This window comes from Stigmatopora argus, chromosome 17 (assembly GCF_051989625.1).
Source record: "Stigmatopora argus isolate UIUO_Sarg chromosome 17, RoL_Sarg_1.0, whole genome shotgun sequence".
NCBI lineage: Eukaryota > Metazoa > Chordata > Actinopteri > Syngnathiformes > Syngnathidae > Stigmatopora > Stigmatopora argus.
The window spans coordinates 12,171,149-12,198,645 of NC_135403.1; the positions used below are offsets into that span (position 1 = coordinate 12,171,149).

Below are 27,497 nucleotides of genomic sequence, written 5' to 3' on the forward strand. Positions count from 1 at the left end.
CAACATCCACCGACGCCGTTTTGTGCGCGCCGCCACGTGACATCAAAACGGTGATGTGCGAGGGGGCCAAAAATAAGATTACTTTTATACTGCCATGGTAGAAAGAAAAATAAGTTATTGTGTATCTGCAAAATTTTGGAGTGCTGCAAAATGGGTCGCTATGTGTTTTTTGGTGTGTATTTTCAGGTAGCAGAAAATAATTGTTTGGAGCTATGTAATATTTAAACTTTTTTTTCTGTCTTTACCCATCCAACGTCTAGATCAAGGGTCTCAGACTCGGGTTGGTTCGCGAGCCGCTTTAACGTCAACTCGATTTCACGTGGGCCAGACCATTTTAGATATAATATTTAGATTTTTTTTATAAATGGATTCAAAGAACTGAACTGAAAGCCCTGAATATTCAGTTTTTTATAGATCTAAAACAATGTTTATTTTAGCTTTTTATATATATTTTTAGATTTTACAAAATGATTTTTGAACTAAAAACACAGAAAAAATGGATTAAAAATGACAATTATTGATTTAAAAGGGGGAAAATCAGGAAATTTAATATACATCAATACTCTTCATTTTAATTTGATCCTAAAACAGAAAATCAGCACTCATGTTTTACTTTCCCGGGCCGCGCAAAATGATTCAGCGGGCCAGATTTGGCCCCCAGGCCACCACTTTGACACATGTGGTCTAAATGGACCCAAAATCAACCGCGATAAAAGATAAAACAGATCCACAAACAACATACATTTGGGAAAAAATGGCAAAACTTTTAAAATAAACCACAATTTGCACTGAAAATACCCCCAAATTAATAGGAAGTGATGGAATATCCACAGGAAGCCATGAATCATCCCTTCGCAATTCCTCCGGAATTTGCATCTTCTGGTTTTTGTTAATATTTTGAAGGATGATGGACCCAAAGTGTATTGGTATACATACAGGATATATAGGGTAACTCGGTGTGGGTGTTTTGCGTAGGTGTTGACTTGTGCGAGCGCGGAGTGCTGTGGCAGAATGCGACATGAGATCCGTGGGGGGGTGGCGAGGGGAACCCCCCCAACATCACCCCCCCAACAGCCCCCCCCCACAATAATGCAGATGGCCCAAAAGTAAAGCCCGGATTTAATGGTGGCCATTACACAGCTGCCAATTGCAAATGACGCAGCTGGCGTATCCGTCTTCCCGGCGTGTTGATCCCTCGCGCTGTCAATCACCTGGAAATGATAAAGAGAGGGACCTCATTGGCTGCCCATCACGACGTCTCATCCATTTGGACTGGGAGGGATGGCAGAGATTGAACGATGACCGTCAAAACATAATATAAGAATTATTATAGGCATATCTATGTATTTTCGGTCGATTTTTTTTAAATTGGTTTTATACCATTGTTAAAAATCATATTCTCTGTATTTTATATATGTATATTTTTCAATTTTATTAATGTATTTACATATTCATCAAAAATGCAGATATATGTCATAGGCATATATTCTTCATCCTCTGTGAAGAGCAACAAAAATGACGCACTCTCAGATTATATTGTTAAAAATCACACTCTTTATTCTCTGTATATTTTTCAGTTTTATTTATGTATTTACATATTCATCAAAAATGTAGATATATGTCATAGGCATATATTCTTCATCCTCTGTGAAGAGCAACAAAATGACCAGCTCTCAGATTATATTGTTAAAAATCACACTCTTTATTCTCTAGATATTTTTCTGTTTTATTTATGTATTTACATATTCATCAAAAATGTAGATATACGTCATAGGCATATATTCTTCATCCTCTGTGAAGAGCAACAAAAATGAAAACATTCTAAATCCTCCCAGTTTGAATAGATTGGACATCTACGGCCGTCCACGGCAGCGAATGCACGGATTAAACGACGACGTTGTCACTCCTCAGTGGTGCTGACTGCCTCTGATCTTAGCCAGAGGATTTTTTGGGGGGCGGCGGGGGTCTTTTTGAAGGAGGCCCCCGGTTCAATCATACTTAATCACACAGCAAACACGCACACACATCTCATCAAGGTCGTAAGCGCTGCTCAGACCCGACAGGTAATGGTCCTGCGGTTGGACACCAATCAGTCTCGGAAAATGTTTACATTTCAAACGTGCTGTTTTCGGGACAAAAATCTGCTTTTTTTAACATATGTACATAACGCCGTGATGTCACAGCGAATCGTGGCCTTTGCGTTATTGATGTTTACCTCATTTTTTCCATATGTCGTCAATGGGATAATCAGTGCGAATGGGTGGGCAGCGAGCGGTAGGCCGGTCCAGTGCAAAAAAACGTGGTTTTCCTGATTATTGAGAGACTGGGCTTGATTATGCTGGACTGCCGGGTTGCCAGACTGGGGGGTGTTTTATTTTGGTCAAGGCTTTTCCCAAGGTTTGGCGCTGTTTTAATTTTCAGGTGGTCACAAAACATCATTGGGAATTATTTGGGTGTATGACAGGAGAAAGTAACAATGAAGTAGTAATTATTTTTAATAGGACACTTTTTGATGATGAAAGCAAAATATGAAGCTTTCTTGTTGCCGGGCAGAAATTCCCATCTCTCCCTTTGAATCCTTTTTAAATGAAAAAAAATGTAATTCACAAATAACGATGATTTACTGATCATCCATTGAAATATTTGTAGTTTGATTTCAACCCCCCCCCCCCAAAAAAAAACAATACAAGGTGACAAATATCTTGTGGTCGGTGTCAACCAGTAAACCCATTTAGCTTCATTAGATCTTATCCCAGTGTCAGCAAACTCTTACACGTTTCCAAATGAAACTCTAAATAATCATTTAGATGTCAAAGGCAAACTATTACTCCCCAGAAGTCAGGTTACACCCCCCGAGGACGAGTGGCGGTTGTCGGGGAGGGGGGTGGGGGCCCCCCAAACGGATGACTGTGTGCATAGAGGGCGAAAAAAAAGCAAAGAAAGCAAAAAAACACACAAAAAAGCAAAGAAACACAGGCATGGGGATGAAAGGCGGCGTGGCTCCCTTGTGATGTCGGCCGCAGACGTCGCGGGTCCCGGCGTCGGGTTAACCCCCCCCCCACCCCTCCGGACTGGCCGGAAGTGGCGCGTTTCCCCTGGCGACAGCCTCTTCCTGCAAAATAAAGAAATGATTAGAAAAATGACAGCTGGGCCAGACCACTGGAAAGCCCGGGAGGGGCCGCCGTGACATCGGCCCCCCGCTTTCCCAACAAGCGGGCGACCCGAGTTCTGTCTCCAGTCTGGGGCCGTAGGGTTCGGGTCTCCCGGGGCGCTGACCCCTTTGGCAATCCCAGCCTGGGCTAGCCAAAACGTTGCTTGCCCCCCGGTGCCCCCTTTTTCCTGACATTCCGAGGAAAAGTCCTCCAGCATTTCCTGCAGTTAGGCGCTATTAAAAAAAAAGATATTCTGTGGTCAAAAAATGGATTGAGCCTATTGTCGAGAATCATACTGTAATTTGCTTGTTTTTCTTCCTTAAAAAGACCCTTAAGCCCAAAAGTGTCTACATCTTGGACTCCGTTTTTTGGGGGTTTTGAGATCGCCAAAGGCTTAAAAATCAGCACATTCGGTTTTTGACTTGATTTCAATGAGCAAATTTGTAGAGCCAGATTTGAGTGACATTCCAGAACTTTGCGCCAAAAACCAAAATCAATTAATTGACACATTTGAAAACCTATATAAGTTTCTATATGCGTCAACATTTCTAATTTAAGCCCCCGAACCTATTTGATCATCTCTTGTCGTCTATTTGTGTTTTCCTAGATATCCCCAACCTGTCCAGGTGTCGCAAGTCTGTTGCCATGGCGATGAGCGGTGACATAGGTTAACACCTGCCAGCGTCCACTCATGGAGATTAATGTGAGTTCTCACACACACACACACACACACACACACACACACACACACACACACACACACACAAGCACACACACATCCCCTTTTGTGGGGAGTGATAAAAGACGAGCTGTTTTTTTGTCGGGAGGACAGCGCCACTGCATTTAGACATTTTCGAGCCGTCCATGACTATCAAGTAGAGACGCTCACGACCGCATCGGGTTACCAGTGGCGTCCACGCCAACGTCGCCGTGACAGTCCATTGCGAGGAATGACCCCTGAAAAATATAGTCGAGCCTATCGCAACGTAGTTACTCTTAGTTACCGTATTTTCACGACTATACGGCGCATCCTATTTTTAGCCGCAGTGTCAATAACGAGTGCTATTTCTGTATTATACACACACAGGACGCACCGTTTTTATAGACGCAGCCAGGCATGGCAAAACATACACCAGCTTAAACATACGGACACACGCTAAAAACATGTTTTTCAAAAGGCAACAGAAGCAAAACTGAGTTGGTTTGTACTTTATTTAGCCATTTTACAAAAATGTCTATTTTGGAGAAAATTTAAGACTTTTATGTGCGCCTTATAGTCGTGAAAATACGGTAGTTTTAACTTTAACAGCCACGAGTTGAGTCGACATTTCTAAAATCTCAAATGATTGCCTGCAAGTCAAAGCATAAAAAATTGCTTTTTCTGCGTCTGTTCAATTGAGTTTTAACTCCACTTTTGTCGTCTTTGTTGTACGCTGATTCTTTATTGGAGTGTTAAAAAACATTGTAATCCTTTAATGACCATAGCATGCGGCGGTAAGGCCGTCCCGCTTTTGTCCTTAATGGTTTTAAAGTCAAGCAAAATGTTCACATGGTCCTATTTACGTGTTCTTTTTGTAGCCGTAATAGCCGTTGATATGCGCCATTGGAAGGAACTGGCTGTGTAGTTTGTGCTTACATGAAAGCTCTGCTTTGTTTACGGGGGATTGTAAATAATCAGCGTGCAATGGAAAGCATTGTCATCACCGCTAATACCCGCGGGAGGGGGAAAGGATGCCAGGGGTGCTTAATAACAATGAACAAATCCGTGGGTACGCTCGGCCGACCGGACAGAATGTCCAGAGGGGGGAAAACCGGCGCCCCGGATTTCAGACTTTATGGGATCGAGATTTATAGACGAGGACTACGCGCTAGCTAAGCAGAATTAGCTTCGTTTTGATACGTAAAGCCCAAACGTCGTAGGTTGAGCAACCCGAGGATTCCCCGTAATTGTCACGCTAGGCTACGCTAACAATGCCACGTTGCAACAATGTCGTATTGTGCCAAAAGACCTGAAGGCGTCTTTTCTTCTTCTTGGGAAATATTGCTAGCATTCATCATGGCTGTCATGCGGTATCTTTTCACACAGAGGAGGTGGAAAGTCCAAAAATGGCCATGAAAAAAAACTCGGGATGCTTTGTTAGGTCTGTAGACCAACAAAAAAAAGGGCGGATGTGCGAATAGGCCTCAGGCGCTGTCTGGGAGACAAAGTCTAGGTCACGCCCGAGCGCCGTCATTAGCCGTATCGCTAACATACACGCCGGCGGGCTAGCTTGGTTGCTTCCAACTCCAGTTTTGGAAACAAGACGGATTTTGTGAGGCTATATAACATTTCACCGCAATTCACATGGAAATAAAATGACTCGTAGTTCCGTGTCCGCCATTTTTAGGAGGCTTTTTAGCGGGTTTCGTCTTGTTTCTTGGCTAGCAAAGGTCGACACAATAATTGTAGCTTCTTCTTAAACATTATTTGCTGACAAATGACAGTTTTATTTCCATTGTGTACTTTTACAATGCAATTAGTACAGTGGTACCTCTACATACGATCTTAATTCGTTCCGGGACTGAGATTGTATGTCGAGCTTTTCGTAACTCGAGCAAACGGTTCCCATTGAAATGAACTAAAAACAAATTAATTCGTTCCAACCCTCTGAAAAAACACCAAAAACAGGATATTGGATTGGAAAAAATGTTTTATTTCTTCTAATTCGCCATCTATTAACAAAGTAACACAGAACTAGTGGTTTAATAGTAATAAAATGTGTTAAATAGAACTAAAATTAGACGCATTTTGTGGAGGGGTGGTTCTTGGGGACTTTATCCACGGCAACGCACTCTTAACCGAACAAACAAATTTAAATTAACTTGGATTAATATATACAGACACACTCAAACATATGTTTAATGTAATTTTACACAAAACTGAATTCTAATTTTGTTTTAATTTGTTTTACCTTCGTTTTAGGCGGGTTAGCGGTTTGCCACGCCTCCACCCTCACGTTCGCTATCGATGGCCTGTTTGCTGTTGTATTCCCTTCAAAATATTCCCAAAATGATGCACACAAATGTCCTCACAATAGGATAACGCCCGGCCACTTGCCAACGAGAAGTAGTCTTGAATGAGTGAATTATTCTGAGAAAGGCCTATATATCTACCACTGTAGATATATCAAATAAGTGTTTGAACGGTGGAGTTTCGATTCGCTGGTAAACAAACTGCAATTCGTCGCACACCTGTCTAAACTGTCTAAATACACACACATTTCCATAGGATTCAAATAACGCCGCAACCCGTGACCTGTAATGATGTTTCCTTTTGAGCATGGCGGCATTAATCAAATGAACTTGGCCCGATTGCGTCATTTGTTTAAGCCACGGACGCTAGATAGCGCCCGGCGTGAAACCCGAATCCCCGGCGGCTCATCCTTCAAGTATTCTTGTAAACACAAATATTTGTCCTCCGCCACGACTCCCGGTTCGGAGCGCGCCATGCGTCGTTAATTGACTTGGCGTGTTGTTTAGAAGTTTGCCTGCAATTTTTCCAATGATTTATACCATGTGGAGGAGGCATGGATGCGCGCATGCTTCAATTACGGCACAATCTGGGATGCTTACTTTTAAATAGCATGCTTAAGTGCAAAAAAATCCGCTTTGTTTGGACGCTTGTTTTATGTGCGGTACCATCAAATTTTGAGCAACTTTGATGTGGCTTTTTTTCGTCAATTTGATGCTTTTGGGGTTGTGTGCGTGTGGCGTACACATTTTGGGGACAGGCTGTTCTAAAACAGGGATTTCCCAAGCATCCCTGCTTTTATTTAGGGGCAAGAATATGTTGTACTTGCTAAAAACAAAACATGCTATTCTGGTTAGTAATGTGTTTGTGGAAGAATAATTCCTAAACTAAAGAAATGACCTTTAAACACACCCATTAGCATGCCTGCTACAGTCTGCTCATCTGTTCACATACCTGTCAACTTATACATTTTTTTTTATCATTTCAAATTGTGTACGCCGTATTTAGGTACGGGATTTTTTAAAAGTTCATTTGTTGTTAAACCGTTCTCGTTTTACCCATTTTAGATCGTCTCGGTCACTGGTAGCAGACGAAAACGTCATCATCGACTGCTAATATTGATATACACACGCGGATATACACACTTTTCACTGTATAAATACAGCGCGTCAGCAAGCAATGTACCCAGACAGTCTACAGCATGTGTCAAAGTGGCGGCCCGGGGGCCAAATCTGGCCCGCCGCATCATTTTGTGTGGCCCGGGAAAGTAAATGATGAGTGCTGACTTTCTGTTTTAGGATCAAATTAAATTGAAGAGTATAGATGTATATTAAATTTCCTGATTTTCCCCCCTTTTAAATCAATAATTGTCATTTTTTAATCCATTTTTTCTGTGTTTTTAGTTCAAAAATCCTTTTGTAAAATCTAAAAATATATTTAAAAAAAGCTAAAATAAACATTGTTTTAGATCTATAAAAAACAGACTATTTAGGGCTTTTGATCCAGTTCTTTTAATCCAATTTTTAAAAAAAAAATCGAAATATTATATCTAAAATGGTCCGGCCCACGTGAAATCAAGTTGATGTTAAAGCGGCCCGCAAACCAACCCGAGTCTGACACCCTTGGGCTACAGAATCCATCCCACTGATTGGGCACCCCGTACCAAAAAATTGAGACTTTTAGTTTCGGCCTATGTAAGAAAATGTGCCGCGTTGCATTTGTACGTTTTTTTTTAAATCGCTCAATAAGGGGAATTGCAATCATTAATAATTGGCCTGTCTGTCTTCATGATATTGAAAATTGTGTTTCAATGTTCGTATTCGTGCTCAACCTCTGAGACAAGATGAAAACTTAATACAGTTATTGTCTAAAAAGTCCAATCTGATGTTGTTTAATTGAAAGGAAAATGTCCCATGGACCTCGCGTAACCCTTCCGTCCACGTTCGCAGGTCTGTTTCCCAGAGGTATGTGACGAGGGGCGAGCCAAGAGGAAGCGGCGCCCTCCTCCGCCGCAACAAAGCCCCTCCACAGAGCGCCGGCCAAAGCCCAGCCAATCGTGAAAGTCGGCGGCGGCGGCGGCGGCGGCCATGTCGTTGACCCGGAGGTTAACTCTCCTCAGGTAAGCAGCGAAAGATCGGGGACAAAAGAGCGCTTCACTTACAGGTGGGGCGCTGCGGCGCGGCGGATCGCACTGACAGATTTTCAAATTTGACGCGGATTCCCATAAGCGTGGGTGGCCCCGGACGACAGTGGCCCCATTCATGCCGGGTGGGACGGGGAGGGGCGGCGTCGGCCAACCTGGATTAATTGAAGAAAGCCTCCTCGGATTGGGAAATCGTCCGGGTCGCCATGTCAAGTTGCCGCCTAGCTTGGGCCCGTTCAAACGTTAGTCGCTCTTTGCGTAGGATCAAGAATATACGAAGGAGGGATCGTCTGAGCTAGTTTTTTTTCTTGGAATGACACGACCAATGAAAAAGTCGTCAAATCGTGTCGGCAAAACCGCCGACAGGATGCTTCCTCAGATTAGCCAGGCTGTTTACACAGTTTCCCGGTAATCCGGGCCACGGGGGAACATACCTGTACTGCGTCAAAGGCCCGGCTCCGATTACCCTCGGAGAGCCGGCGCGAAACCGAGCGACCTTCCGGGGACGCTCCGCCGGGACTGGACTGGTTCCAGGGGAAGTTGGCAGCGGGCACCGAGGGGGGAGCGGTGGGGGGGGGGCATCCGTGCCAGACAAGGGCATGTGTTGTCCACTTGCCGCTTCCTCTTTTGGAATGGTTCTTAATTTCATGCTTCTTGCCGCTTGGACAGCAGAGGATAATACAAATAGCTGCGTGGACTCGTAGTATTTCATTCATTTATTACAATTTTGAACTGAGTTGAATTGAATGCATTGTAATGAGATTTAAAGCACAAATAACAACAACAAACAAACAGACAATAAATAAGAAACAAATAAATAGTAAGTAGTGCGGCCTTGTTCCGTCTTGAAGTCCAGGATGAGTTCCATGGTTTTCGAAACGCAGAGCGCACCACTTGCGGAGTCTATGGACTCAACAACAAACATATAAATAAATAATCAATGAATAGTAATTGATAAATAAGTGGTAAAAATAATGAATAAGTAGTACATGAGTAAGTGGTACAAAGTGGCTAGCAATAAGTCTTGATTAGGTCCTATGTGCAGAAGTCGAGTTGAGTATGGTGACAGTTCTTGGGAAGAAACTGTCCTTGAGTCTGTTGGTCTTGGCTGTTATGGCTCTGTAGCGCCTTCCAGAGGGCAGCAGGTTGAAGTGGTGGAAGCCGGGATGCCTATTGTCTTTTATGTTGCTTTCTGCCCTTCTAAGGCACCGGGATTTGTAGATGCTGGACAGGGTAGGTAGGGGAACTTGATGATCTTTTGGGCTGTGTAGTTCGCAGGGAAACTTTTTTGAGTTGTGAGCATATAAACGTATCTCAAGGCATTCCGATTTTTAGGAATCTGCAAGGCAGGCAAGCAGATGAGTCTGGACTAAATCAGTCGCGCCAAGGTGAAAACGTGGCCACCAGTTAAAGCGGGCCTAATCTGTTGCAGACATGTGCGGCGCGCCATTTTGAAACGGGGATGGGAGGGGTGGGGGGGTTGTAGTTCAGTTCAGGTGCAAACAATTGCAGCAGCTGTCAGTGAGCGGCCACGATCTGGTTTGATATCTTAATTGTGAGTCAATCCCACTGCAATTCTGCGATGTCGGGTTGTGCTTCCATCTGTCAGGGTTCCTGATCTTTTATATCTCTGGTTCGCCCATGTGTGTGTGTGGGTATGTGTGTGTTTGTGTGAGTGTGTGTGCTAGTGTCCGTCCACCCGTCCCGCATCTCGCGGGGAAATCGGTGGTGATTGCTGCCATTTCCGCTGGCTTTTAACGATACGGGTCGGTTGGGGGGCCGCGGGCTAATGCTGATAATTGCCGTCTTTCAAAACTACCGGACCCCCGGCACCACTCGCCGTCTGCTGACCTCCGCCTCCCTCGGCAGTTCAGCGTCAACGTCGATTCGGCTTCACAATCCGACACTCTCCAGATCCACTTTTTTTTTTTTGAAACTCGCCATGTGGTCCGGAACAGTAAATGTCCACATGGGGAAAATTGAAATCGGTCGCAAATCGGGCCTTGTTTACGTTATTTTGAGAGGAACGGGATTGGCTGGGAAAGGTGGGGTTTTCAAAATGGTTTGATTTTTTTTGTATCTTTAAAAGTAAAGCGCGTTTTACTTATACTGTCTGAAATGGATTTAATTTAAATTCATAGTTTATTTGCTATATTGTTTTTTTTATGTAAAACTAAATATTCAAACATCATTGGCTTTGCAACCTTCATCGAAATCAGTTTTTAGGTTTGGTTCATCTTATGTGGTTAAAAGTGGGTAGTTCTCTTCAACACATGCAAAATCGACATTTTAACTTTAGTTGTAAAGCAATTTGTGGAATATTCAATCTTTTATTTTGACTCAAACGCCATTTTTTTCTTAGTTTTAAACCTGAAAACTATACAAAAGGCGAGATCCTAACGACATTTTCGCTTTTGAGTGAGGTTATAATATGAGCTGATCTTTGCAGAGGATCAAGAATATACGCTAGCTGTCATTTTTCTATAATTAATTATCAATGGCATCTACCGAGTTCAATGGAAGCCCCCAAAACTGATTTAGGCGTCACGATGAAGAGATAAGTGTGGCTCGCTCCCATCGACGGCTCTGACGGATCGGTCGCCACCATTCCGCTTCCATTCCGCTTCCCGACTCCTCGACCCCTGGCGCTGATTTATGTGGCCCCGCCGCGCCGGACGGCGTCTATTTGAGGGCCCTGCGAGGAATGAAAGTGTTACCGGCGGGTGTCGGAGGGGAGACGCTTCGGGGGAAGAGTTATGAGTTTTCTCAGCTGAGTGCCCGCTTTGGTGGAAGACGGGGGTCGGGTGGGGGGTTACTTAGGGGGCGGCAGCGTAGGCAGACCGCTGTGCGTGTCGGTGTGGGGGGAGGCGGGTGAGGGTCCCATGGAGCCCGCGGGCTTGAACTCCACAGCTGAACTAGTGACCCCGACCATCCATCAGGGCCGGGGTGTGACAAGGCAAAGGGGTATGTGACAAAAGGGGGGGCGTGGCCAATCTTGGCCGTGGGTACGAGGGGCGCCATGCCAGTCATGGCCAAAAGTCATATTTGTGTATTTTTAATAGGACAGTTGGAAAATCGTATATGAAAAGTTTATAGTCTAGGAACAATAAGTAGTATTTCCCTGGCCACTAGGGGGAGTATCTAGTTCCATTAGTGCCGAGAGGGTTTTAAATATCCAAATAATAGTTCATAGAAACCATTAAAAAAATCGCAATTGCGGCATATTTCTGTACCTATTAACCATGTATTACTGAATAAGAAAATAAGCTAAATTCCAACTTCATATAATGTGAAAAAGGACTAAAATGAGAAAGCAAGTCCAACATATTTGGCTTCTAGTGTTTCCAAGGACTGTGCACCCCAAACCCGAGTCAAAGGCGGACTGAAATCCCCCACCCACTCGCAACGCTGTTCAGCTGTCGCCCAAGACTCACTGTCACTGGGCTCGGCCAATGGGAGCGCTCCATTCCAAAGGGCCGTCGGTTTCACGCCAAGGGTTGAACGGACCTGAGGAACGCTAATGGTTAACCGGCGTAGCCCGACTCCAAGATGGAGTCTCGTGTCGGTGGCATTAGCGGTTACGAGGGTGTGAGTCTGCGTCGGTAAACGGGGGTTTAGACGCCACATATTTCACTAGAAATAGTTTTGATGACCAAAAGCCAAAATTGTCTTTTAAAAAAATCATTTTGGATGATTTCTTCCATGTCATTGCAACCAATTTTCAACGAGGCGTTCGAGTAACCCTCGTTTTTTGGACACTCTAAAAGTCATCTTGTATAGTACTTCAATAAACTCCCAAATTGGAATCACTGGTAATCTGGCCATGTTTATGTGCTATTAAATATTGCGACCATTCATCATCACTATCATCAGCATTTGGTATGTCCTGACTGGCGCCTCGCGGGCGCTAAATTTATTCCAGCCGCCATCTTGGATCCTCCCTTCCAACTATGTGTGTGTGATTTGAATACCTCGATATATAATCTTAAGCATGATAACGTTTCACTACTAAAAATCGATCTCACACCAACGCCCACACATTTAGGTCAAGCGCAAGTGCATAGATTCTTGATCTTCTGCAAAGAGCAGCTAAAAAAAGGAGTAAAATAGGATTTTTTTATGCGCCAAATCATTTTTGTCTTATAATTTGTCGCTATTCGTCTTCCTCCAGACGTACATTTTGCCCTTTTTTTATCAATAGCCAGCGAGCGAGCAGCGCTTGATTGTCGGGTTGAAACCGGAGCTCGGGTCGACTTGAAACCCAATCGTCCTTTTAGTGTCAAGAAATGGCCGGCTGCCCTCGCTCGCACGGAATCCGTGGTCATGCGAGCCAAAACCAAAGCCCGACCTCATCGATCACGCGCCAGACCTTTACTGTACTGTTGTTTAAGTCAATCCATTTTTGATGAATTATTAATTAAGCGGATCATCATTCCGCAAATGTCAGGAGTGTCACACGCATGGGAATAGTTTTTATTTAGATCACATTTTTTAAAAAGTTTTAATATTATTACAGCAATGGAAAAGGAAAGGAAAGGAAATCTAGTAACCATATTGCAGAGTTATTAGTTTTGTTATTACTTTATATAGCACAAATAGGGGGAAACGAACAAAAAGATGTATTTTTGTGAACATTTTGAGCTTTTTCCTGTTCTTATTGTCTCATTTTAAAAAGTAAGGGGAAAAATAGTACATTTGGAGAGGAAAATCTGATGTTTATATTTTGGAATGTTGGTTAAATGAAGTGATTTTTTTGATATATTGATTGTCTTCTGTGTGATTGACAGCGCTAGACGTCCAAGCCCTTTTGACCTGGAGGCCCACCCGGTCAAATTGGATTGGACGTTTCGCCCCGTCAATGGCAGCTAGTGAGCAATATTAACGTGTAGTCGTCACACGGAGGGGAGGGGGGTGGACAGTGGCTGCTTTTAGGCGAACAAAAGCTTTGGAAGGGGGGGAAGGAGGGAGGGAGCCTCTTGTCTAATGAGTGCAGAGTGCTGATGGGTAATGAGGTGCTATCAGGTGTCTTCTGGCCTGGATGGCCTCTGCTCAATGTGGCCATCCCTCAATCTCATATGTGCATTGAGAGCGCCATCTACTGACATGTAAACGTCAATTTTTTTGTAGAGAACAAACTCTTGATGCATTCCATGAGGAAAAAAAACTGTCAATTGCTCTACACTCGGGTTGGTTCGCGGGCCGCTTTAACGTCAACTCGATTTCACGTGGGCCGGACCATTTTAGATAGAATATTTAGATTTTGTTTTTATAAATGGATTAAAAGAACTGGATTAAAGGCCCTGAATATTCAGTTTTTTATAGATCTAAAACAATGTTTATTTTAGCTTTTTTTAAATATATTTTTATATTTTACTAAATGATTTTTAAACTAAAAACACTGAAAAAATGGATTAAAAAATGACAATTATTGATTTAAAAGGGGGAAAATCAGGACATTTAATATACATCTATACTCTCTACTCATTTTAAATTGATCCTAAAACAGAAAGTCGGCACTCATGATTTACTTTCCCGGGCCGCACAAAATGATGCAGCGGGCCAGATTTGGCCCCCGGGCCGCCACTTTGAAACATGTGCTCTAAAATGTAAAAAGAAATACACAAAAAATCGTCTTTGCATGCATTTATTTTGCTTATTTTAGATCAGTTTTAGATCAATCCATGTTTTGTAGAAAATCATCAGACAAAATATGAAAAATAGTGCTGCATTGCCTACACAATAACCCTTTTAAGTTAAAACAAAAATCTCTCATCTCATTTTCTGAACCGCTTTATCCTCACTAGGGTCGCGGGGGGTGCTGGAGCCTATCCCAGCTATCGGTGGCCAGCCAATCGCAGGGCACGATCATACAAACAACCAATCAGTCATAGCTAGGGACAATTTAGAGTGTCCAATCAGCCTACCATGCATGTCTTTGGAATGTGGGAGGAAACCAGAATACCCGGAGAAAACCCACACAGGCGCGGGGAGAACATGCAAACTCCACACAGGTGGACAACATGAAAAACTATATCAATACCTAAAGACCCTTTAAAAAACAACCACTAAATAATATATTCCTGTAAAAAAAATGGCATTTGACTAACTGACCAAATCCATAAATCAAATTTGCTTTCAACCAAACCACTTTTGCGACTATTTCTACACCCCATCAAAACATCCATCCATTTCCTATACTTCTCCCAAACAAGAGCCACAAAAGGCCCTTCCATCCACTTATTATACACGACATATATACTTTACGCTTGTTCGTTGCCGGGAAAGTCCCCGTTGCGGCGGACCGACCTCAGAGCTGCCGGCCCTCCTGGACCGTGTCCCTGTCGTAAAACCATCAAAAAATACCAAGTCAACCGAAGCGTTAATGGGCAAAAGTTGACTTGGTCTGTAAGTCGTCACGTGTGAAGCTCACCTCATCAACTTCCCGCCGCATTCGTCCTCCTCCGACGAGGACGGCGTCCCAAACGGCGGTCTGCCCCGTCCGTCTCCCGAAAGCAAATAAACGCCGTCTTGATTTTGACGCGTTGGACCGTCTGGGCCTTGTTTGGCTTGGCCGCCGTCTCCGCCGCCGCGGTTTTCGTCGCTGGCGGCGCCGCTGGGAGATAACGTGATTGCTCGCCAAAGCGGCTTTCGCGGGAATCGGGTCAACCGGCCATCGCCGTCCGTTTACGGTCGGTAGGGGTTGAATGGAAGGGTGATATTTTTCCGTGCACTCTCGTATCGATTGTGCATATCATTTTGGACAAAGCGACATTTAAAAGCTGTCCTATGAAGATAGACAACATCTGCCGTTCTATGTGAAACTGGAGATGTGTCATGTGATGTTAATTCTCATTTAGGGACCACAATATGAGGGAGTAAAGCAAAAGAAAAAATCATTAATCGACTATTTGTAGGTATATTAACTCACTATTTTACTGACTGACTTATTGACCAGTGTAAATATCAACTGAATATCAACAGAGCGGCCCACCTATTCTTGTGCTTAGTCACAATGCGAAAAAAAGTTACGTCATATTCTTCGTGGCCACCGGAGGGCGTAGTTTCCCCTAAAAATACATACAACTAAAGACAGCACTTTCCAAACAAACCATTCTAACGCCAATGGAAAAAATTGAATTTGATCTTTTTATTCTAAACAGTTAATTGTTGTGTTATATTAGCAACTTAGCAGCCCTTAGCTAACGTTCACAAATTGGCTTTTTTATACCCACCTTCCTCGGTCCGACTTTCTCAGCCCAAAATGCGTTTTATGTACGCCTGCGTTCTTTTTTTTTTTCTTCTTCTTTCTACAGATGGGTTAAATATGACATCAAAGCCTGTTTTAAATCCTTCCCAGCACCTCTCGTGTTTCTCCGCCAGTATCGAGTTCAAACCCGGCATTTTTACAGTAGATTTAATGGATCACTGTCCGTAATCACATTAGCGCCGGCTCCGTGTAGAACAAATTTCGGCGCGGCGACCATCAAAGACACCGCGTCCCGCCTCTAATCGGCCGTGGCATCTCGGGCTGCGCTCGGGGGAACCCGGGGCCTGCCGTGATAAGCTGCGAGAGGGGGCCGTTGCCCGAACCCCCCCACCCCTAGTCACACCCCTGGTGGACATTTTCTTTAAAAAATTATAGCATATTGCGATTTTTGTTCTCAGAAGACAAAGTTCCACCACTCATACTTTTACTATATTTACATTCATTTATTTCAGGGGTGTCAAACTCAGTTTGGTTGGCGGGCAAAGTTTATTTTTGGCTAAACTGGGAGGATAGGACATCCAGTACCATCTAGCGCACTGAAAGATGAGCTAATTTGACAAAATTGGGCATCTATTGTTGTCATTGGCAAGAAGTGAGTCAATTTTAGTCATGTTTTTGTACATTTTGGATTATTTCCTATTAGCTTTGGGCTGCTTTCTGTTGATTGGTCGCTTTTTGCTCATCCTGTTGATTTGACAAAATTGGGCATCTATCTTTGTCATTGGCAAGCAGTGAGTCAATTTTGCGTCACTTTTAGGGTCATTTTTTTGTACATTTTGGATTATTTTTCTATTAGCTTGGTGCTGCTTTCTGTGGATTGGTCGCTTTTTGCTCATCCTGTTGATTTGAAAAAAATTGAGCATCTATCTTTGTCATTGGCAAGCAGTGAGTCAATTTTGTGTCACTTTTAGGGTCATTTTTTTGTACGTTTTGGATTATTTCCGATTAGCTTTAGGCTGCTTTCTGTGGATTGGTCGCTTTTTGCTCATCCTGTTGATTTGGAAAAAAATGGTCACATATCTTTGTCATTGGCAAGCAGTGAGTCAATTTTGCATCGTTTTTAGGGTCATTTTTTGTACATTTTGGATTATGTCCTATTTGCTTTCTGTTGATTGGTCGCTTTTTGCTCATCCTGTTGGTTTTGGGGCACTTGAACGTTCCTTGTTAACTCATCGGACGCTATTTTGGGGCAAGAAAGACCGAATATGACCAAGAAATGTAGCAAAGCGCAATCTCCTGGAGCGAAATTCCGACATTGTTACGACGCTCTTGGAAGAATGTCCTTTATTTACAGAACCATGTGAACCGTACACCACGCTCTGATCACCCAGGTTAGTCATATAATGAGCCTCGGCCCCCCCTTATCTAATCCGTCACTGCCCCGACTCATTTGTCAGGGCGCGACGCCGCGTGATTAAAGCAAACTTAACGGCGCTCTTGCCGAGAAACCCCAAAAATCAGCTCGCTAATGCATGGAAGGTGCCGGTGCAGTGCTAGTGGTGCATTACGGTAATTAAAGACATGCAACATTACAGGCCTTCATTAATCATGCTTTTTCGGGACTTTGAAGCTTTAATGGAAAACGGACTGCCACACCGCGTTTATTGTGCCTGGACAAATTGTGGGGGGCACCGCACACGCCGCATACGAGACCCCCCCTCCTCATACAGGATGCTGTTGAGGTAATGTTGGGGGGAAAAATTCCCATGAACTCATTGGCTGCCATTTTTATTTTCTTCTTATTCAAAAGAAACATTCACAACACCGCGTTAAGTGAATCCATTTGGTTGAGGAATTATCTCTACAATACTTACTACAGTGGTACCTCGACATATGATCTTAATTAATTCCGGTACTGAGCTCGTATGTCGATTTTCTCGTAACTCGAACGAACGTTTCCCATTGAAATGCACTAAAAACAAATTATGGCACTCGCCGGGTGTCAAATATCTCTTTTTGACATCTGAAATGTAGAATTGTTTTTGTTAAAGCTCGATTTGGAAGCAAATTCAGGAGAAGACTGGAGCCAAAATGGGCTCTTAATGTCGTTTTAAGCGCATTCTGGGGGTGCATTAAGAGATGTGAGCCGTAGATTAGCCAGAAATGACGCGTCACTGGCTTTTTTGGGGGTCATGCTTCACTTCATTGGTTCCACGTCACTGACGTGAACTATTCAGGTGAGTCACTCAGGCAAAATTGTGCCAAAAATCCCCCCTCACGCCCCGGATAAAAGCACTTTTGGCAGCTTAACACGACGAGTACGTTTATTCGGGAGGTAGAGGGAGAGGGAATATCCATCATTTGAAAGGATGACATCATTTGTTTTGGCCCAATATGGACAACTCGGCGCTTTCTGTATTGCATTAACGCGTCAATGGCAGACAATATGTTCATTTTTATCTTGTGATTGCTAAATAACTAATTGAACCCCAATTGACAACTTTGGTTTAAATCAAGAGTGTCAATGTCTTTGTCGTCGTCAGCCATGTTGTCGTTAAGCTTTGCTTTGGAAGGCCAATATGTTTATTATAACATTTTTTTAGGGAATATCATGACCCCCTAAAATTAAATCCTAATTTTGCCCACCAATTACCACGAAATATGGATGGGAAAATATTTTCTAGGACGAGTTACTATGTATATATAATCTTTATTAAACTGGCATAAAATATCAATGACTATACCGCCGTCTGGTGGACACTTGGTGCATTACAGTATGACCTCAAGTATACATTATAATCTAAAACATGACGACACTTGGAAACTGAAAATTGATCACAAAAAAATGGTTAATCCTTGTCATTCATGTTCATTTTTTTGCACTTGACTCCCTTTTATGATTTTTATCTAGTGTTGTAACAGCTTTCGACGTGGAATAAATGAGCAAAGAAAATGTAATAGATAGGAAATTGACATTCATAAATCAAGCTAAATAAATAGACCTATCTAAATAAAACACACTTACGCAGTATAGACATATTTTACAAATATTTCTGTCGCCGTTCAAGAAAATCAGTTTGAAATGGCTTTCTTAGACCCGCCATATTTATAGCATGGCATTCCAAGCACAAGTTTTAAAGTATTGCACTTGCCGTCTATGTAATACCGTCTTTTTTTGGGTGTACTGTCGTCCATTCCTTGTCCGCCATTTTAGCCATCCGTCCGTCAAGGGACCAAAAACCTACTCATCCTGTTGATCGTCTTGATATCATTTCCAATGGCGTCCACCTCGTCGCCGTCCCGTATCTTCTCCCTCGGGTGCAAATATCGGTAGTAAGACAAGAGGAAGACTATTCCCAGGGCGGTCCCGCCGATGATGAGCCCGCTGATCACCTGGAAAAACATTTCCGTCTGCACTTCCGGTTTAAAAGACCCCAAAAGCAACGGCGAGGCCATATTGACAAACGAGTAGACGATGTAGTACACGGCCATGTCTCTTTTGGTGTCCTTCCCTTTCACGTTGAAAAAGGTGTGCGTCAGGATGAAGCCGACCACGATGCGGTAGACTATCTCGTGCCTTCTGGTGGTGCAGAAGTTGGTGCCCAGGACGTGGGACCACAGGGTTCCCAGGAACCACAAGATGGCTGTTAAGGCTATTACGCAGTAAGGGCTGAGAATTAGAAGGAGGCTGTAGCTGAGGACGTGGCTGCCGATGGTAAAGAGTTTGTAGAGGATGTAGATGGCGGTGGGGAGGCCGGACGGCATCTCCTGGACGTGAGGGAGGGAGCGACGGAGGCAGCGGCGGTAGTCCACCAGGGACCAGGCGATGTTGAAAAAGGAGAAGATTATGGAAACATCTGGAAGACAAGACGGTGTTTGTTAGCAATTGCTAAGTGATAATGAGGGTCATTTTGACAACATCAAGATTTTTGTTGTTGTGGGGACTGAGGGGGGTCAGTCTCGCTCCCAAGGCAAGACAAAGACTGATCAACTGATCCACCGTCTATACCACATGTGTCAAAGTGGCGGCCCGGGGGCCAAATCTGGCCCGCCGCATCATTTTGTGTGGCCCGGGAAAGTAAATCATGAGTGGCGACTTTCTGTTTTAGGATTAAATTAAAATGAAGAGTATAGATGTATATTAAATTTCCTGATTATCCCCCTTTTAAATCAATAATTGTCATTTTTTAATCCATTTTTTCTGTGTTTTTAGTTCAAAAATCATTTTGTAAAATCTAAAAATATATATAAAAAAAGCTAAAATAAACATTTTTTTAGATTTATAAAACTGAATATTCAGTCGGCACTCATGGTTTACTTTCCCGGGCCACACAAGATGATGCGGCGGGCCAGATTTGGCCCCCGGGCCGCCTCTTTGACACATGTGGTCTTGGCCTACGATTGAACGATGTTCGCTCGTGACGGGATTTCTCGACTCTTGTGAAAATTGCAAAGTGGAAAACCACCCCTGAAAACGTACACTGCAAAACCGAAGCCTGGCCGTGGTCTTGTATGATGTAGATCTGCAGCAGGAGTTGGGGAACACTCTCCAAGAACGCCTCGAAGAGTTTAAGCATGCTCAGATCGGTGGCGTGGCAAAACAGGCCATAGTGCACTTCCCTTCTCTCGGCCTTATCCAGAGACTCCTTCTCCAGCCAGACCACACCAAAGCTACTTTTCAGTAGGTCATAGTACCTTAAAACGAACATAAAAACAAAAGAAGGATCAATTCTGATCTGTTTTTTTTTTCTACAGGGCGCTCATTTAAGACCAGAAATGAGGAGAATTGCAAAAATGTTTTCTCATAGCGAAGGCTGTCCAAGACAAATCCGCAATGTTGTTCCACCGGTTTCTATAAATATAAGCTAGCGGACGAGAAGCTAACGTACATACAAACACTCCCTGTTTTCTGACGTACTTTGGACTTGTTTTCTAGGCATCCTCACCTGCTGAAAATACCGACGCCACACAGGTGGATGACCACCAGCGTCCGCCGGGACGCTCCCCACGCCACGGCTTCTCGGCGATGGTCGACCAAGGCGTCGTCGAGGTCGTCCTCGTACCAGGCGTGGCTGAAAATCTGAGTGACCAGCAGCCCTGCCACGACGAAAGCGAGCGTCAAGGCTGACCATATGTAATCTTCATCCAGGAGGTACTTCAAAGATAGTCCTAAATCCGTCCAGATATCCGTAAAGTAGAGTAGAAGTCCTACGACGGTCAGAAGCCATCGCAGTTTGGTGTACCCAAGGTCAGTTTGGAGCTTCCCAGTGCCAGATGATAGACAATTTTGCGCAAAGCACTTGGGAAGCATCGCTACCCAATCGTGTGCCAATTACGGAAAGAAACTCTAGTCTCTAGGAAGTATTTAACAGGCTCCACCTTACAGAGAAGGAAAGGCCGTTGCGTAATTCATCGTGGCAGGCGCACGTGCCCGTTTACGGTGGTGTGAAGTAACAAAGTTCAAATACTTATATACTCGTGTAGATTTTGCGGTTAGCCGTAGCTTACTTCAATGTTTATGTTTTCCCGAAGGCTCAGTCCTAACATTTATTCGACTATATGCCCCCCAAAAAGTGGAACGTTGACGTGTTTTGGTGGTTTATTCCACTCTAAACTGCAAACACAACAAAGAAAATAATGCATTGTGCACTATAATACATTTCCTTCTTTAATTTTTTAGAACCTTTGCTAATTTTATGGTAATATAATAGCCCCTTTTGTATAAAATTACTAGTGTGGGAAAAAAGTTGTTTTTTATGTTGTCGCTAGCAATGCATAAAAAACATGCCAATACAAGATTGCACTTGGATTAACAAGGTAAAAAAAACACTTGAGTCACTCCTTGGAAATCTTTTTAGCTCAGATATGCGTTTTCGTGTGTCAGATTACGGCGATCAATTATATTGTCAAGCGTGGGTGTTCGCAGTAATAAGCACAACCGCGTCAGGGGTGTGGCAGGGTTTACCTGTTACCAAGGTGCTGACTATGTTTTTTATGGGCGTGGCTTGAGTAGAAATCACCTGATTGTGGATAAACAGAAAGCGAAATTATTGATGCACTGGCCTTTTAAAACGTGAAAGAGGCAATTCAGTAGGCTGCGCGTTCCCTCCGGTCCTGTGGGTGGCGCCCGAGAACCGCAGTGGTTTCCGATGGAGAACCGAGCCCGGCGCCCGAAACTCTGCCTGCTGTGGACCCTCCCACTCGAGCTAAGAGTGACACGCCATTTAATCTCTGTCTGGCCTTGCGTTCCTCGGAAAACGCACGGAAACTGAACCGCCGAGCGCTTCCACGCAGTAATACCTTTAAAATAATTACAAAAAGAGTAACATAGAGGACAACCGCTGCGGAAGAAGCAAACCCGAATCTCGTCGACATGGGTATCCGAAAAAAGAGCACCAAGAGCCCGCCGGTGATGAGCCACGAGTTCATCATCCAGAACCATGCCGATATTGTATCCTGCGTTGCTATGGTGTTCCTCCTCGGGCTCATGTTCGAGGTAAGGGTCTAAATGCACGTTCGATAGACGGGTAGTACGTTTGCGGAGCTCCCAGGGCCGTCCGGCGGGGGCTCGGCTCTCATTCCCCCGCCAGCCATGTACCATACTCGGCTCTCTTGCTCGTCTTTCTTCGCCGTCTTACTTCCTCTTAAGAGACCAAGTTTGTCCGTTTTACACACTCTCTTTCCCCTTTTCGATATTCGGAACTCCTTCAAAAAGAAATTTAGTCAAATATATTGATTTTATTCCCTTTTTTTCCCGTATGGGAACATTTGGAGTCAACAGGCGGAACGCACGTTCGCCACAAGGAATAATAAGTTCATTGAACGCAACATTTTGTGTTTATTAAAAATACGATATAATTGCAGTTTATTGTTGTTGTGTTGCTTTTTCGCCGTTTGTGATTGTGTAAAACATGAGCTGTACTTTGCTTACAGGGATGGTTGAATGTGTTACGTGGCATTCTGAGGAAAGGCTGCCAACATTCAGTTTTACGACGAACCACAACTTTGTTTCTTGGCTTGTTTAGCCGAATGCTAACCACAGTCAAGAACTGGTGTATTTTTTTAACCTATTTTTTAGAGCTTTATCCGTAAATCTTATTTTCAACCCTTTTTAAAAAATATTGTTTAGAATTTTCCGACGGGATTGTGGTGCACTGAATGCAACGTCATCCTAAAACAAAAGATGCGCCACAGTTGCATCAAAAAAGCACTCTTAAGTCAGTAAAATAAATAAAGAAATCGAAGAAAACTATAATTAAGAAGCATTGTAACATAAACTTCTCTTCTATCTAATTTAACAGGTCACATCCAAATTTGCAGTGTTGTTCATCACAGTCCAGTACAATGTCACCATCTCAACAAACGGTAAGAGGAATTAAAACTATTGACACAATTTTAATCCGTATGTATTTTTAAAATTCTTTTGTAGCGACCACAGCTCGTTTGGAGATTAACAAACTTCTTGTTTTGATTGCGTTCCAGGCAGCATCAGGCTTATCTGACCACTCTGTAACTTATTGACAATAAAATAAATAAAAAATACATTTGAATACAAGGCAGGGAGAGGCTTCCTAATCATAGAATTTGCCAAATTACATATAATTTACTTCTTTTGATAAATTGTGTGACATTAGGCAGACAAAAAGAAATGCATTTGTTCAACATAATAGTTCCTTTTTGTATTTCCTGAATCAAAACAACTATGATACACATATATAATAAAATGTTTATAATGTAGAGTTAAAGAGGATTAAAACATGAAATGTAGTCCATCAAAATATGGCATCGGGCTCTAATTTTTCTGGCGTTTGTTGTCGTAAAAGGCCCCGAGGAGACCCCCATCAACCACTTCCACCACGGCATCAAAGACCTAGCCACCGTCTTCTTCTACATGCTAGTAGCGATCATCATGCACGCCATCATCCAGGAGTACGTTCTTGACGTAAGTGCCAAAGCGCCGACGCTCGGAACGCGTGCCGTCGAGCCGCATTGTTGCCTAATTGTCAATGTGGCCGCGCAGAAAATCAATCGGAAAAAGCACTTCTCCAAAACCAAACACAGCAAGTTCAACGAGTCGGGCCAGCTCAGCGCTTTCTACTTGTTTTCCTTTGGCTGGGGTGCCAGCATCCTTCTCTCCGTGAGTACTGCGTTTATTCCGGGACTCTCAAAAAAAAAAGAAAATCAATAATAATGGGGGAAAAATGTGTTTCCGCATGGCAGGAGAACTTCCTGTCCAATCCCAGTTCGCTGTGGGAAAGCTACCCGCACATGCTCATGCCGTAAGTAACCTGCTCAAAATAAAAATAAAAACAGCCTTGCGATTGGATGTCTAATATCGGGTACACGGTCGATTGGTCGCCCGGAAGGTTATTGATAATTACCATTTAAATCGTTGCTCAAATTCCCTAAATACAAACTGCGAATTACTATTTAGTCATACTTAATGCCCTATTAATTATTAGGCTAAAGAAAAGCTCCAAATTTCCCAGACTTTTATTGTTTTTTGTTGGAGAACTTGTTAAGAACCTGACTGACGTCGCTTCTTAAAGGGACAGCGCATATACATACAAACTCTTCTACACTCGGCTCAGTGAAACTGCTCATGGCCATTGTTGGCTTTTATTGATGAGTAGACCGTGTTATTTTACCTTGTTTTGTCTTTTGGTCGTCGGTCTTTTGGTCGTCGGTCTTTAGGTCGTCGGTCTTTAGGTCGTCGGTCTTTAGGTCGTCGGTCTTTAGGTCGCCGGTCTTTGGTCGCCGGTCTTTGGTCGCCTGTTGTCGCGGTCCGGGTGACCAAAAGACCGGCGACCAATCGACCGCACACGCTATTATCGTCAATGGCACTAAAAGAGTTCATTTTCCCATTTGCCCGACAGGCTCCAGGTGAAGTTCTACTACATCTGCCAGATGGGCTACTGGCTTCACGCACTTCCTGAACTTTACTTCCAGAAGACTAAAAAGGTAATGTGATTTTTGACAACATTTGCCTTTTCAACTTGTCTTCTATTGACAAGTAATAGCAGCTTTCATAACATGATTTATTTCATCATACTTTTAAAAACGTTCAACCACAATGTTATTCCACCACTTTACCATATCACGGAGGTCCCACGTTTGGACCCCCCGCAGTCACTTCCCGTCGCTCTTCCTCCGTTTAAGTCGCATTGTTTGCAAAGAATCGCCGTTGTGCTGGCGTCTAAATATTTTCCCTTTCTTTGTGTGTACTTCAGGAGGACATACCTCGGCAGCTGGTTTACGTCTTCCTGTACCTGGTCCACATTGCCAGCGCCTACATTCTCAAGTATAACACTCAGAAAGCTTGATTATTAAGATGAATTAAGGCTGGGCAAGTTAACGTGCATATTCATCAACACCTTTAATATTGATGAATATGACTATAATAATTAAATTAAAACAAGAAGGCCCTAAATGCTCATTTTAAGTTCACTACGATACAGAATGGCAGTTACCGTATTTTCTTGCATATATGCCATATTTGTGGCGCAAAAAAAATTATGACTGAATCCAGGGTACGGCTTATATGCGCACAAATTAGACTTGACATGCGCGGAACGCCATATAACGAATTTTTTTTGTCTCTCAAAGTGACACATTTGTACTCCCTATTAAAACCATGAATATGTATATTGTATATGTAAAATTGTGAATCAAGAGGCGTCTTATACGAGAAAATTCAACATTTTTAAAGCAATTTTAGGGATGCGACTTATATGCGGAGGCAGCTAATATGCCAGAAAATACGGTAACCGATGTGTTGGACATGAATGCACCTGTTGTACATATTTCCTCATTTTGTGTTTGTTTATTTTTTGTTTGTTTTCCAGTTTAAACCGCCTGGGTTTGGTCCTGATGGTGTTGCACTACTTTGTGGAGCTTCTCTTCCACGTCTCTCGCCTCATCTATTTCAGTAACGAGAACAGACAACTTGGGTTAGTCGCCGATTTGTCAATAATGGCGAATGTGAATTTTTACGCGTCTTCCCGTCTTTTTCTTTTCAGCTTTAGCGTGTGGGCCGTCCTCTTCGTGGTGGGCCGACTCCTCACCTTGTCCCTCACTGTCCTCACGGTGGGCTTCGGCCTGGCCAACGCCAGCAACCAAGGCTTCGATTTGCTCACGGGAAACTTTAACATTCTTTTCGTGAGGTGAGCGTCAGGTGGAATGGCGGCGGCGGCGGCACGCAAACTCCACGTCTGATCCCGCAGAGATTGAAGTCTTTTTCTTTTGGGCAGGATGACCGTGCTGGCCGGCGTGTGCTTGACGCAGGCCTTCATGATGTGGAAATTTATCAACTTCCAGCTGCGCCGTTGGAGGGAGCACGCCTCGTTGCAGACGCTCAAGAAGAAACAAGCGCCGTCCAAAAATAAAGGAAAGAAAGAGAGAGGTGAGCCACATATCTTTTATCTCAAGGCAACACACAAATTCTCGATGAAATTAAAAACAATACGCTCAAATAATCTCTTTCCCTACTTGTCATTTGAATAAAACGCCACTTAAAATTGCAAGCCAAGCCTAATATAACAAAGTCAACCCATTACGACAATTGACGACGATTAATTGATTTTTAAAATCGATTTTTAGCTGGCCTATTTTCTATTTATATATATATTTTTTTAGCATTTATAATTTAAGCACGTGTTTGCATGTGTGCTTTAGCTAACGGCGTCAACGGGGTCAACTCGCACGCCGCAGACTCGCCAAGATCACGGAAAGTGAAGTCCAATTAAAAGACACGCCCTCAAGCCCCTCCCCTCTCTGCCCGGACCACTTCACTCGCCGGTCCAAATGCGCCCCAAGAGGAAGTCAGACGGATATACGCGTCGTCAGATAAAGGCTGCTCCGCTGTGCCATTTTGGACGAAAAAGAACCAACAAATTATGGAATAAACTATTACGAAAAAAAATCTTATTTAAGAAGTGCCTATTGATACAGATCGTTTTGTACAGGGTGTGTCATTTTTAAAATTGTGTGTTTTGATGCCCTCAAAAGTCTGTTTCATTTCACCCGCAGCAAAATTCCTCTTGTATTTTCATCAGTTGATTTTCTTCATTTTTAGTCTTGTATCCTAACCACTCATAACTTGGGTTTCCTTGTTCATAGCATCGCTGGTTGACAAATATGGAACATGCAAGTAGGTGTAAATGTTTTTTTTTTTTTGTTTGTTTGTTTTTTAATTTGTCTGTTTGTGTTTAACCCAAACACTATCAGTACTGGGTGCAAAATCCCAGTTAAGTCAGGAATGAGTTGATTTTAATGCTGGAGGAGAGGGAACCAAGCGTTTTGCTGGATTTCTTATCGTCGCTTAAAAGGGGGTTTTGTTGTAAAAGTCTGGACGGTTTTCCTGTTTTTGATTGTGCCAAATAAACCACATTGACTGTTAATCTGATTCTTTTTTATAATTATCTCACTGTACCTTGATCAATAGATTGGTCACCATGGCAACATTTATTTGATCTATTTTTTGTGGTTCAATTTTTAAGGGTAAAATCATGGTGCGTTCCTTATGTGGTCACTTGGGGACAGTATTGTACAATTTCTTCACCCAAGAAATACATTTTATTAACATGATGGTTAAATATGGGTGAAAAAAAAGTTATTAATCTTCTGTACCGCTTATCTCCAAGGCTCGCAGGGGTGCTGGAGCCCAGCCAATAATCAACGAGTGAATGACAGGAAATGACGTAGGTAAATGTGATTTTTTTTTAATGAAAACAAGTATTTTAAAATGCTGAGTTACAGTTTGAAAAATTATTTGTCTCAAACATCTAATCACGTGTCCAATGTTTTTAAACATTTATTTTATTTATTTTTTATTAACGTTTATTTTGTTTGTAAACGCACTTTCGACACGTTTTTTTTAATTACGATAACATATAGGCGACATTCATTGTAGCAATTCCGCTATTTAAAAAAAAAAAAAAATTCCTAAAAAAAAATAGACAAATTTCTAAACATTCATATAGTGGG

General features: G+C 43.0%; 2 protein-coding genes across 4 annotated transcripts; one reads left to right on the forward strand and one right to left on the reverse strand.

Moving 5' to 3' along the window:
• The first annotated feature begins 8,117 nt into the window (after window positions 1–8,117).
• On the forward strand, window positions 8,118–26,911 carry tram1 (translocation associated membrane protein 1). Of its 3 annotated transcripts, XM_077624501.1 has the most exons (12): window positions 8,118–8,281; window positions 20,449–20,664; window positions 22,814–22,877; window positions 23,336–23,454; window positions 23,533–23,649; window positions 23,733–23,791; window positions 24,389–24,473; window positions 24,743–24,813; window positions 25,358–25,462; window positions 25,532–25,675; window positions 25,763–25,914; window positions 26,187–26,911. In XM_077624501.1, the coding sequence occupies exons 4-12, from the start codon at window positions 23,404–23,406 to the stop codon at window positions 26,255–26,257; spliced, it is 855 nt and encodes a 284-aa protein (XP_077480627.1). In that variant the 5' UTR covers window positions 8,118–8,281; window positions 20,449–20,664; window positions 22,814–22,877; window positions 23,336–23,403; the 3' UTR covers window positions 26,258–26,911. The 3 variants fall into 3 exon arrangements, with proteins under 3 accessions (XP_077480627.1, XP_077480628.1, XP_077480626.1); XM_077624502.1 differs by lacking the exon at window positions 8,118–8,281 and having other exon boundaries at window positions 20,417–20,664; XM_077624500.1 differs by lacking the exons at window positions 8,118–8,281; window positions 20,449–20,664 and adding an exon at window positions 21,606–22,008.
• xkr9 (XK, Kell blood group complex subunit-related family, member 9) lies at window positions 17,819–21,818 on the reverse strand. Its single transcript, XM_077624503.1, has 3 exons — window positions 20,459–21,818; window positions 19,993–20,207; window positions 17,819–19,369 (listed from the first exon to the last, which is right to left on the reverse strand). The coding sequence occupies exons 1-3, from the start codon at window positions 20,821–20,823 to the stop codon at window positions 18,738–18,740; spliced, it is 1,212 nt and encodes a 403-aa protein (XP_077480629.1). The 5' UTR covers window positions 20,824–21,818; the 3' UTR covers window positions 17,819–18,737.
• Window positions 26,912–27,497: the final 586 nt, after the last annotated feature.

Bases quoted from the DNA above. Each gene is read 5' to 3' on its own strand.
- xkr9 (XM_077624503.1), bottom strand. From the start codon at position 20,823: ATGCTTCCCAAGTGCTTTGCGCAAAATTGTCTATCATCTGGCACTGGG. The intron at 20,208-20,458 runs GTGAGGATGCCT...GTTCGTTTTAAG, and splicing joins GGCGTCGGTATTTTCAGCAG to GTACTATGACCTACTGAAAA. The intron at 19,370-19,992 runs GTACGTTTTCAG...CTTGTCTTCCAG, and splicing joins CCAGGCTTCGGTTTTGCAGT to ATGTTTCCATAATCTTCTCC.
- tram1 (XM_077624500.1), top strand. From the start codon at position 21,886: ATGGGTATCCGAAAAAAGAGCACCAAGAGCCCGCCGGTGATGAGCCAC. The intron at 23,792-24,388 runs GTAAGTAACCTG...TTTGCCCGACAG, and splicing joins TACCCGCACATGCTCATGCC to GCTCCAGGTGAAGTTCTACT. The intron at 25,915-26,186 runs GTGAGCCACATA...TGTGTGCTTTAG, and splicing joins TAAAGGAAAGAAAGAGAGAG to CTAACGGCGTCAACGGGGTC.